The sequence below is a fragment of the Akebia trifoliata genome, unplaced genomic scaffold (assembly GCF_017979445.1).
Source record: "Akebia trifoliata isolate Shusen 1 unplaced genomic scaffold, ASM1797944v1 Contig00894, whole genome shotgun sequence".
Classification (NCBI taxonomy): domain Eukaryota; kingdom Viridiplantae; phylum Streptophyta; class Magnoliopsida; order Ranunculales; family Lardizabalaceae; genus Akebia; species Akebia trifoliata.
Window position 1 is genome coordinate 9,162 of NW_028237311.1, and position 12,548 is coordinate 21,709.

Here is a 12,548-nt window from a genome sequence, read left to right on the forward strand (position 1 = left end):
GTGTGGTATACTTAAAATCTAAGTAAGGAGGTCTGATTAAAGAATGGGGAAAGTGTTATGCATCCCATCCTCTCCACCAAAGTGGTTACCTTGAAACTTGGCCATTCTTTTGAGAAACTTAAGAAAATAAATGAAAATGCATGAGAATAGATGTTAAATGTGGTGTGTGCATTGAGTAAAATGTCCCCTTAGAAAAGAGTTTGGATTTCAATGTGATTTTAAGGGCATTTTATGGAAAAAGATGACCTATGTAGCCACATTATTTTTTATACATATGAATGTTGATTTAAGCTTTTAGAGAGACTCCATGATGAAGTTTCCTTGAGACCACAACCTTAATATATGTATGCAAAGCTAGAAACTTAGTGTTTCACCCCAACAAGAAGGTGACACATTTCTTCAATGTGAGTGGGTGCATTGTATACAACATGATGCATTAGATATAGTAAGGAAACTAGGGTTCAACCCTCACCTTTTCGATCGAATCTTAGTCCAACCTACCAGAGGTGGGAGAGGGTGTATATTACATCTTAAAAGATTGTTAAAATATAAAAATAGATGGTTAGAAATAAAAGATGCAAGCTTGAAAAAAAATAAAAACATATTATAACCCACCTTGTCCTTTGATGCTCTTGAATAAATTTGAATCTTGAGATGATTTTTGAGAGTTGAATGCCTTGGTTGAGGGTAGATGATGGTGGGATTTTTGGTTGAAAGTTGAGTGGTGGGTGAGAGTTCTTGAGTTGAAGATTGGGCTGAAAGATGTTTGGAGAAGTGAGTAGAAATTTGGACAGAGTTTGGGGTAGAGAAATAGAGGCTTGAGAACATCAATTATTCATAGAAAGTGAAGTTATTTATAGAGTTTTTGGAGAACTTTTGGGGATAAAATGGTCTAACCCTAAAAATAAAAAGAATGGACATGAGATTTTGATTATTTCTTTTAGAATTTTCATTTGTATAAAGGTAAATATGACATTTATATATAAACTTAAAAAACATTATTTGATCTTTAATTTTTCGGTAAATAAAGATAAGAGATCAAAAAACACTTTTTTGAGGGTAAATAAAGTAGTAACATGTGTAAAGGTGAAATGATAGGTGAAAAGTAGATCTTGATTCATTTGTAAATAACTCATAAAGCAAGGAGTGGATGTATATGTTTACATGGACTAATGGGAGAACAAAAGTACTTTTGGAAGGATAAATAGGGGAGTGACTTGTATAAAGGTGAAGTGGTATGTGAAAAGTAGACCTTAATTCATTTGTAAATAAATCATAAAATAAGGGTGAATGTATATTTTTGAAATGGACTAATGAGAGAGCTTCATATATGTACTTAAAGATTCTCACATTTTTATGGTATGATTGAAAGTTTTCTTAATTTTATAGATTTTTACTAAAAACCAAAAAACCTTTTTGATTTGACTACACTTTTTGATCAAGGTATTCTTGAGTTTTCACAGAGGGTAGTTGACTCTCTAATTGGGTTAGAGCATTGATTGTTGAAGGCTTATGGGAGATCAATATGTGTCATCCTTTAAAAGGGTGTGAGAGAATGGACTTAGGCTAGGCTTGGTATTGAGCTTAGGGGATGGACTTAGGCTATGGACTTTGATTTTGGACTTTAGGTATGAATTTGGGTTATGAACTTTATTTTGGACCAAGGTTAGGGTATGGACTTTATTTTGGACTTGAGTTAGGGTATAGGCGATGGATTGGTTAATGGAGAATGGATATAGATTCAAATTGGATTATAGACAAGGTAAGGGCATGCAAAACAATATGACATGATGCATTTATGTATAAAAACGATGTCAAGTGGTAATGCGGACCCGTTGAAAGACTTAAGCTCTTAATTGAAATCTGTTCGAGAAAATTTGATTTTTTCTAATGGGTTCGGGTAAATTAGGGTGTCTACAATTGGGCCGGGTCAAAACAAAACCATCAATAGGTACCCTTGGGTAGTTTGAAATCCAAATTTAACAAAAATAAGAAACTTTTTTTTTATTTTTCTTTTTTATATAAGCAAAACAGGTAACCTTGCTAGTAATTAATAGGTGAAGGCAGGTTTTAAATCGAGGTCGTGCTATCAACACTTACCGACTTTAACCAACTTAACAAGCTGGCACCTTGGGCAAACAAATTTAAACCTACATGGGGTTCCCATTAATGAAAATTGAAAAGGCTTTGATGATGATGATTACGACGATGACAAGGTGAGAGAATGAAAAAAAAAATCTCTGTTTCGAAATGTCACCGAATGTCTGGCCTAGGACAGTTGAAATTTTTATTTTATTTTAGACCAAAATATTGCTTCAAAACAAAATTTTTAACCTTGCTTGAGCACCACAAAGTCAGTCTGCAGTGAACCCTTAATGGAAATCATAAATGATCTAAAACCATGACCAACAACAACAGGGTTGGGTTGGAACAAAATTTTGGGATGAAGAACACAATTAAACTGTTATGGTACTTAGTTCAGTATAATCTGGTCACATTCCCACATCTTTTGTGATTCATGAAAGTTACTTCTTCATTTTTTTACAAGTACTCATGAAAGTTTCTCTAAGGGGCCATTAGACCTTCAATTGGTATCTATGGGCTTTCTTTTTATCTGACTGCCAATAATATTCTCCCTTGGTCTCCCATTTTGGATGTGAGAAGTATTTAATTAGATTTTAGAACATCAATGTTGTGTTTTAGAACATAATTTTCTTCCTTGGACTCCCAACTTTATGATGTTTTCAGAATTTATTCTCGTATTTCTGTGAGAAACATTAGTTCCAAATCAACCAAACACATGAGAGGAGTGTGGCTGGCATATAAAGAGGATCTACGCCTCTCAGGCAGTCACCAAAAGATTAGATAGTGATATTTTTCTTCACTGATTGAATCGCGACTTTTTCATTAAGTCCCAACTTTTACGAACATCACGATTAAATCACAAAGTTTGCGATTAAATAAAATAAAATAAAAGATGTCATGCCCTAGTAAGAGAATAGTTATCATTTTACCAATGAAGTATTAGATAATGAGGATGCACATGAAGATATTGATTTTGATCAATTGATGATCTTAATTAACACTTCTGTTGTGGTGGTTGTCTTCTTTATATTTGAACAATATAAACCTTGACTGTGTTGTAAACCTATAGTTACTTCATGTACTTTAATATGGGGTTTGGTGATTTGTTGTTGTAATTTAACATGATATTTGATTATATAATATGAGAACACCGCCTAGTTAAAAACAATTACTTGGTCCTAATCCTAATTCGATTTTTTAACGATTAATTCTTGATATCGACTTATTCTAGAACCCCAACTTGGTGACTATGCTCTCGGTTAACCTAGAGTAATAAAGAAATACACCCTCATCACATAATTAGCATGAATGGTAGAAAGGGGAAAAAAAATTCCCAATTCCCCAAGAACACATCGAAAACACCAGCCGTAATCCCCGAGAAGTGATTTCTAGGAATCATTGCTTAACAATCATGAAGTGATGGCATTCAAATCATACAACAATCATTGCCTAACAGTTCATGAAGTGATAGCATTCAAATCATATACTACTTTGAGAGGTTAAAAACAGAAAAGAAAAACAAAATGCTAAAATAAGCTTGTTTCCTACCCCATGCCCCAGCAAATATACCCCACCCCCAACCTCCCTCTCCACCTAAAATTTACCCTGCCCCTCAATATTATTTGCTAAGGTTACGAAAAAAGTTGCGATGAGTAATGTTCAGTCAGGAAGCCATAGGCAGTCCATACCCATTCCGGTGTGATCTCTGCCATTTCCACGCGACCTTCAAACTCTCTTGAAGATCTGTGTATTGGGCCGTCCAGTTCAACTCACGGTTTATCTTGGATGGGTCACTGTACACTTCAGCATAATCACCAGGTCGGCGACCAAGGAAATCTACTTTTATGTTGACACCAGTTGCCTTCTTACATGCCTCTGCAAACTCTTTTACTGATCTACCTGAATCACATATAGGTATAAATAAATGAGCTTTACGACTTTCAAGGACTTTGTCTCTTTCCCTAAAAGAGAGCATTATCTTCCTTAAACCCAAAATGAGAAAATTTGCAATCGAACGAACCTTTCCCCGTGCCGACATTGTAAATGCCAACTTTCCCGGGACTTGCCTTTGCAAGAGCTTTCACATGAGCATCAACTAGATCCGTGACATCAATGTAGTCTCTTACACAAGTGCCGTCAGGTGTGTTATAATCTGTCCCTTTAACCTACATGGAGATCAAGAAAACTAGAATTGAGAGAGAGAGAGAAATGGGGATTTGTTTTCATCATTCATTCCAATTCCAATACTATGCATTCAACTTTCTATTGATGAAAAAACAAGAGAGCTGCTATTGGCACCCCAACTTTTACTTATTACACCACAAATAAAAATAAAGAAAATAATCAAATGGTTGAGAATAAGAAAAAGTTCGGGTGCCAATAGAAGCTCCTTTTTTTTTTCTGCTAGATGGGTTTTTTGGGGTGATTAGGATTTTCTATGAGCCTAATCATAATTGTAACCAACTACTAAAATTGATTGCATGAGTGTCATGTGTGTTTTAATCTTTAATTGGGGTGTGATATATAATTTAAGAAATTGAGGTGTAATAAGTAAATGTTGTGGTGCCAATAGCAGCTCTAAAAAACAATGGTCACTGATCAGCGTACCTTCAGCCCAGGAATAATCCCTGATGCTGCATCAAAACAAGCACCAGATATCCGGCCGTGTTCTCGCAGTTCTGGTCTGGGAGCTTCCCCTAATCTTCCTTCTGGATCGGATCCGATCACATTAAAGTATCTAACAAATTTGCATGCACTGAAATTAGTCTCCTTGCGCAAAATGACCAAGTAATACTGCTAGTCCAGAGATCTTTCAAGTTTCGACAACATATATCGTGCATAATCAAATAGAATAGTGGCTTATTTTAGCAAAAGAGAAGGTTATATGCAACCATCTTTCAATAACCTGTGTTTATTTACTTAGAAGCGTGTAGATCAGAGTAGGCAAGGACTTGCAATAAAAGTCTTGATTTTTAGGTTACTTAGTGTTTTGGTCTGTGAGACCTCTCAAGGGTTTTGGAGGTACTTGAGATCAGTAACTGCAAAACACACCCCTAACAAAGACCAAACAAAATGGAAATGTTCACACCAGATGCGGTTTTCAAGCATGAAAAATGAATCCGTTTTGCTTTGACCAAGTAGGATGTAGGCCAATTCAAAGTAGAATATGATTTTCTTTTCTTTTATTTTATTTCTTTCAATGGTTAAAAGAAAATTGAGTATGACATCACTCAAGTGAGACAAATATGTAAGTATTATGTTTCCAAATCACCCAACCTTAATATCATGACAGCCATGTCAGAATTCCTCGAGAAATCCAGGATGATGTCTTCAGCCATCTTCTTGGCTTTTCCATATGGGTTGATTGGGACCTGAATACACGTGAATAGGTGGAGATATCAGTTGTATTAGAATGGAACTTCTATATTTTCTTGCCTTCCCAAAAAAGAAATTTTTCACACTATCAAAGTCCACTCTATTTTACTGAAAGACATGGCTATAGATAGAACAAAAAGGAAGAACACGATCAATGCAGTCAAGCCCATGTGGTTGGGATAAGTCTAATAATAATGATGATACCAATATTGGAGTGAGTCCACAACACACTAGTATTTTGAGTATTCACCTGAGGAGTTTGTTCGGTAATGGGCATCTTTTCAGGCTCTCCATATGTTGCACAGGTACTAGAATAAATCAACGTGTTTACACCATATGCTGCCATTGCTTCCAGTACTACCAATGTGTTTGATGTAATATTATGATAATACCTGCAATAGAGTCAGGAAGTTTATTATGAAGGGATACAGTCTTTTTCTTTCTATGCTATAAGATGTGTAGCTTTAATAACTTATTAAAGTGGGCTCAAGCAAAGACAATGTCAAGACTCAAGTAATCTAATTCTCTTAAAAAATGAATGAGAGTTGTTGGATAACATGTGAATCAATTTCCAGGTAAAAAGGAGCTTAAAGTCACTTCTCTAGAACAATACTACAAAAAAAGATACATAAAATTTTTTTCATATATTTGAAACTAAGCAAAAGATAGTATTTTTATTCTCTTAAAAGTTTTGAATTAAACTTACATATATGTATACTACTTCTTTTACAAACTAGGACCCTCTCATTTCAATGGGATTTTGGGATCTTAAAACAGAAAAATGTTACATGCACCCTACAATCAATGAGTGGATTGATTCCCTTCCGAAAAATCTCTCCATAGAAATATCAATTGACAGATTAGATTTTGATTTTAATATTTATTCCTTATCGGATGCGCCACATAGATGACTCTAGGGCCTATTCTTGATGATTATAGAGGTCATTCAAACAAAAAATCAGTTATTTTAACCTTCTAATCCTGTCAAAAGTGAATTAGAAATCAACAAAAACTGGACCATATATTTCACTAAATATTTTGAGCCAACAATTGGTGGTGTTAGAACATAGAAGTTTTCCTAATGGTATCCCCACCAAAAACCGACTTTAATTAATTTCCATGTGGGCCCTACAAAGCTGGTAAAAACATTGTGTATGAAAATTTGTGTACATATGTCCTTGCCCCAAAATTATTGTTAAATAAATGCAATCTAAAAAAGATTTTTATTTTATTTTATGAATCAAATAATTAACCAGCTCAACTCACTCCGCAATGTGCTTACTACAAAAGCTAGGTATCGTAAATAGGAGCAGATCTGCTTCTTTGTAATTCTAACCAGGCGTGGGGGCACTTGCCCCCACAAGGACTTCTAAAACTTATAGGATTTATGTACTACTGGTTGGGACCGAGAAACAGCGGCGGAAAAAAATATCTGCCGCTATTGCTGCAAGAATTTTTTTTTTAAGTTAATAATAAGGCACAAAGAACTGTGTTCAACAACCCCCCCTCTGCGCCTGTTTTATTCCAGTAAACCATGTACGTATGGAAGGGGTGACATACATGCCCGTGGGATTAGTCGGGTTCTCTAAGAGACCCAACCCAAGGTATAAAAAAAAGGGAGTTATAAAGGTCTTAGTTGCCCCCATGTAGACAACATCCTAGCTCCACCCCTAAGTCTAACTGATGTCAAGAAGGGTCTGATTCAAATACAAACACAACATACCGAAGAGGTTCGAGTGTGCTTTCCCCCACGTAAGCAACAGCTGCAAAATGAATCACAGCATCAAATACATTTTCTGCAAATATTTTATTTACCTGAAATATTAGTTAAGGAAAGTTTTACTTGTGAAAATAAAAATCTGAAAAATGTATATCAAACGATGGAAATGATTAGGATACAGCTTTCGCATCTCCGAGATCAGCATAAATGAACTGGAGCCTCCCAGGTTCTGGGAATAGTTCCTGGAGAACCTTAATAGCACCTAGGTTTCCTCTAGAAAGATTGTCCTGTTAAAATAGGAACGGAAGTACTAATCACATGTGGTGGTTTTAAGTACTTAAAATTTGATGAACACGAGAACTAATAATAAGGAAGATTTGATGTAATCTGAATGAGAGATACCACTATAGTAACACGGTAAGAGTCCTTCAGAAGTCGAAGTGCAGCATGTGAACCTATGTAACCAGCACCACCTGTTACTAATACATGTGTTACCCCTGTTTCACGGAGGGAGAACTGGACAATAAATGAGTAAAAAAATGTTAGATACATTGTGGATGCATTAAGACGAAAGAAAATAATAATAATAATAATAATAAAACAGGAAAAGAACCATGCCATTCAAGAAAGATATCCTTATCAGCTGCAAAAGCTTTGTTGTTGTGAGCAGTAATAAATGCAGATTGATCTCCTTTTTTGGGAAACATGGTAAAAGGAAGTATATAATTGTAAGATTGTTATATCTGGTCAGTGTTTGTGTGCACACACATATAGGGAAATTATACCCTCATACTTGAGCGAGAGGAATTAACCAAGTGAAGCGACAAATGTGTGAGTATTAATATTTTAGTTTATTATTTTTATCAGTATGTGTGAGTATAAATTTTAGAAATTTCTACTAATCAAATTTTTTTTCCAAATAGCATTAATTGAATGTAGAAGTCTGGAAATTAGCTAAGCAAACAAAACATGGAAAACAATCATTGAAACCAAGATACAAAAATTCTTACATTGCACTATGAAATCCCTGTCAATTTTTGAGCTGTGATATTGCCGCACCATAAAAATATGAATAAACCTCACAAGTGATTTAGTTATAAAATCACACCAAAAATAAATGAATGCTAAATTCATAAAATCCCACTCACTTATGGCATGATTTTATAAAATAATTTTTTTTTTTAAATCACTTGTGGGATTTATTAATATTTTTATGGTGCAACAACAATCATGACTCACTTTTTTACCACTTAGGAGCATAAATTCTTTGCAACAAAATTTATCCTGCGCCCATTAGCTATACATGTTTAAAATGAATATTGAATAACATATTGCATATTTTGACAAAGAACAATCTGCATCAAGTACCAGTAAGTTACCCCAATGGAAAGTGTCGATTTTGTTTATAAGCAAGTGGGTTGGTGGCTAGTAAGAAGAAGGCAGGTTTTGAACCCAAGTCATGGTATCAACACTTATAGAATTAACCAACTTAACAAGTTGGCACCTCAATTGGCACACACTACACTCATCCAAGGTGGAGAAGGACTCATTTAATGGGATTTAGAAAGGAGATTTCCTAGGTTAAAATTATGATGATCCTAAACAGGGACAGATTTTTACACAAAATTTTATTATTATCATTTTTTAAATAATCTAAGATGACAAATATGAAATTAACAAACACCTTATGCATATTCATGTTCACTCTTAAATTTAAAACTCAAAACATATCTTCTTACCATTTCATGATCTTGGTTCTGATAAATGCAAAAAATCTACTGGATTGTTTATGTGGAGGGGATGACATAGTGCAATCAAACCTACTAACTATGTATCTCCCTTTCCAGAGCGGATTTACAATGGGGGCACTTGCCCCCACAAGATTTTTCTAAGTCTTTAAGGATTTATGAGTTATTGCAATAGATAACAACGGCGGATAAAAAAAATACACCACTATTGCCCTCACACAAAAAATTTGTTATTGATTTCCCCCACACAAAAAAAATAAAATAAAAAATTGGCTCCGCCTCCACTCCCCTTGAAAAGAAGGTTATATCTTTCTCGATTCTACCATTCCATGTAGAGATGGATGGATCATCTCATTAACGTATAAGGCTTCATCACAACAGTATCGCAAGATTAAGAATTTAAGATAAAATGCTACATCTATCATAAATGTGTAATATGCAATACGGAGAATTGAAGGGATTGTGGAGTCATCGTGCAAATACAATTTTATGGTTTGTAAGATCCGTACTATGCATGCGTATTTTATTGAGTATTCATTTGTTTTCTATTGGCTAGAAGCCAACATGGCAGGCAGCTTATTTTGGAAAAATCTGAAACGTGCTCGAAAGATTTTAGTTTGCTTGACAAGGATTTAATTCCTAGGGAATTATCTTTGATTCTGATGGATGATATCACTATCACATGTAATTATGCTCGAGTGTAGCCCTCTATTCTGATTTTAATGAACTGTGTGGTCCTTTATCCCCCTAACTTACCGGTTTAAAAAATGTACACTTTGATCTTCCATGAATCTCCCTTTTTAAAGAAGGATATATGTTTTATGATTCTATTATCCCACCAAAGATGGTACATCTCACTAACATATAAGGCTGAATCAAAAAGGTATCACAAGATTAAGGTATAATAAATGCTACATCTAAAAATAGATGGTTTATGTCAACATGAAAATAAAGCCACATATAAAGAACTAGTTAATCACATGGTTCATTTTTTCAAAAATCACTAAGAACAACACTTAATAGTAAAATCCTGCTGGATTAAGGATTTACCGGGCTCGGACTACCGAAACCAGATGACGACTTATTGAGCACAACAACGCAGAGAGCTATGAGGGTAGCAGCAAAAAGAATTTTTCCAACAATATTGCTCTTCCGTTTCGTATCAGCGAAATCCATGCCTTCATGCACAAATAATTCAAAATACCTCCATAAATAATGATAATAATAATAACAATAACAACAACAATAACAGTAAAAATAATAATAATAATAACAGTAATAATAAAAATCATAATAATAATAATAATAATTATTATTATTATTTGATTTAAAATCGAAGTTCATGTTCTTAATCTGTAGAGAGAGAGAGAGAGAGAGAGAGAGAGAGAAACTCAAATCAATAACCCACATGGAATGATGAAAATCCCCACCTGAAAATGACCAAGATCTACTGGCCCTTGTTTGAGCTCTGTTCCTGTTGATACCTTGCATGAGAGAAATCGTCTATATATATGGAAATCAGATATTAATTCTCTAAATAAAAAACTTGTAATGGAATCCTCCTTTTCCAAAATGCATCCAGCATAATCTGTACGAACAAGGATGAAGAAACATTAGCTTTAATAAGATAGATGGGACAACAAAAGCATAAAAATTTAAACTTTAAGATCATGGAAAACTTTTTTTTTTTTTTATCAGTAAAAAAAAAAGACAGAATCCAATAAAACCAAAAACAGAATCTTACATGAAACAAACCCAACAAAAGACAGAGAGGAACAAAATCCAATTGGGAGATCGGAGAAAAAGCCCAATTCAAACCAAATTATAAGAACAAAATCTCAGATGAAAATAAATAAACTCTACAATAGAAAGAGGAGAATCCGGAACAATAGAACCATAAAAACCTAAACAAATTTTCATCAAGATTTAAAAACAAAAACAAAATCAGTCCAAACCCTCAAATTATTGGGTGGTAACTGATATAAGGAGAATTAAATCATACCTGAAACATTTTTTTGTATTTATACAAAAAAACGGCCTAAACTTTGAAGATCAGAAGAACCAAGGCTAACAACCCAGAAAGGAGTTCCCCTCAATTTAAAGAGAAAATTAAAATCAAGCAGTGCGATCAAAGAAAAAGTGAATCATGACATTGAGTAGAAACAACGAATAACCAAACCCTAGGAGAGAGAGAGAGAGAGAGAGAGTGTGTGAGAAAATACCTTCAAGAGAGAGAGAGAGAGAGGACCGAGTCCTGGTATACTTCTTGGTGGATATTCTAATTTGAATTGTTGTTAGAGAGACAGAGAGACAGATATTTACGCCTTATAATAGGTTAAGCCTCTCTCACTCTCTCTCTTGTTCCATGTTTTCAACAAGGAAGAGAGAGAGACTTTTTTTCAGTTATTATTTCCAAATCTAACGTGCATTTTTATTTAATTATTATATATTAGATTACGCCAAAAAAAAAGGGAAGTGCTACTCACGTGATTTAAAATACTCGAATTCAAGCGATTCTTTTTTACATAACCCTTGGAACTGGAATTAATTATAATTATACCCTTTTTCTTTTTTTTTTTTTTTTTTTTTCCTTTGGAAGGACTAGAGAAAATGCGGTGAACAAGCCTTGGACTTGGCTCCCAATGGAGTTCTTTTGTGTTAGTTTATGTGGTTTTAAAATAGGGTCGTCCATGAATTGGGTTTAAAAAATATATAGGTAAAATTACTTAATAGACCCTACAAATGGACCCAAACCAGTTAGTTAAAAACTATCTTTCTAAATGTCCCCTCATCCCGGTATAATGGCCAATCAAGTTGTTGTTGTTTCAACTATTTGAAGTAATGAACTTGAAATTCTTGTTCAAATGTCGAGCTCAACAATTATAACAAGGTCAATCTCAACAATGTGGAAGTTGATTTTAATGATTCATGTTCAATTATCGAGATTGACGATTTGCAATTGTACAATATTGATCTCAATGATTTGAATTGTCTGAACTTGACAATTTGAATCATCGATCTCACCACTTCAGGGTCAGGGGGCATTAAGAAAGGAAACAAAAAAAGTCTACTAAATTGACCATCAAGTTATTGTGGAAAAATTGGGGGTGATTTAGAAAGAATTGTCTCATCTTCCTAGTTTATTAAGGTCAAATGGCGTGACATGGTCTATTTATATATATAGTGTTGAGTTCGACAGACAAAGTGTTTTGTCCTATATGGGCTAAAAGTTTTGGAATGACTTGATTTTTTGTGAAGAGATCAACCTATTCTAAAATTTATAACCCTAGTTCACAAGTTGAAGAATCATGGATCGTCAATTTTTATCGTCACTTTGTAATCACTTTTCATAGGGTTAGAGGTTTCAGAATGGGCTAATTTTAGTCATATAAGACAAAACTTTGTCTACAATTTTGTCTACCAAACTTTGTTTATATATATAGGGAAGTTTTCAAAAGCCCTAAAGAGAACTAAACATTGTGCCAAACATTTTTCAATACATGGGCTTGAAGTTTTAGAATGGTCTGGTTTTTTGTGAGGATGATATCTATGGTAAGGAGATCATCCTTATCAGAAATCTACCCATTCTGAAACTTCTAACTCTAATTTACAAGTTGAAG

General features: G+C 34.2%; 1 protein-coding gene across 2 annotated transcripts; it reads right to left on the bottom strand.

Annotated features, from left to right (window-relative positions):
• Nucleotides 1-3,483: 3,483 nt before the first annotated feature.
• Nucleotides 3,484-11,330, bottom strand: LOC147380899 (putative UDP-arabinose 4-epimerase 2). 2 transcript variants are annotated; one of them, XM_086431095.1, is made up of 11 exons: nt 11,151-11,330; nt 10,359-10,516; nt 9,979-10,106; nt 7,583-7,696; nt 7,360-7,467; nt 7,184-7,275; nt 5,711-5,852; nt 5,362-5,456; nt 4,693-4,822; nt 4,106-4,250; nt 3,484-3,984 (listed from the first exon to the last, which is right to left on the bottom strand). In XM_086431095.1, the coding sequence occupies exons 2-11, from the start codon at nt 10,417-10,419 to the stop codon at nt 3,749-3,751; spliced, it is 1,251 nt and encodes a 416-aa protein (XP_086287221.1). In that variant the 5' UTR covers nt 10,420-10,516; nt 11,151-11,330; the 3' UTR covers nt 3,484-3,748. The 2 variants fall into 2 exon arrangements, with proteins under 2 accessions (XP_086287221.1, XP_086287222.1); XM_086431096.1 differs by lacking the exon at nt 11,151-11,330 and adding an exon at nt 10,931-11,081.
• Nucleotides 11,331-12,548: the final 1,218 nt, after the last annotated feature.

Bases quoted from the DNA above. Each gene is read 5' to 3' on its own strand.
- LOC147380899 (XM_086431095.1), bottom strand. From the start codon at position 10,419: ATGCAAGGTATCAACAGGAACAGAGCTCAAACAAGGGCCAGTAGATCT. The intron at 7,276-7,359 runs GTATCCTAATCA...CTAATATTTCAG, and splicing joins ATCTCGGAGATGCGAAAGCT to GTAAATAAAATATTTGCAGA. The intron at 4,251-4,692 runs GTACGCTGATCA...ATCTCCATGTAG, and splicing joins GGATTATTCCTGGGCTGAAG to GTTAAAGGGACAGATTATAA.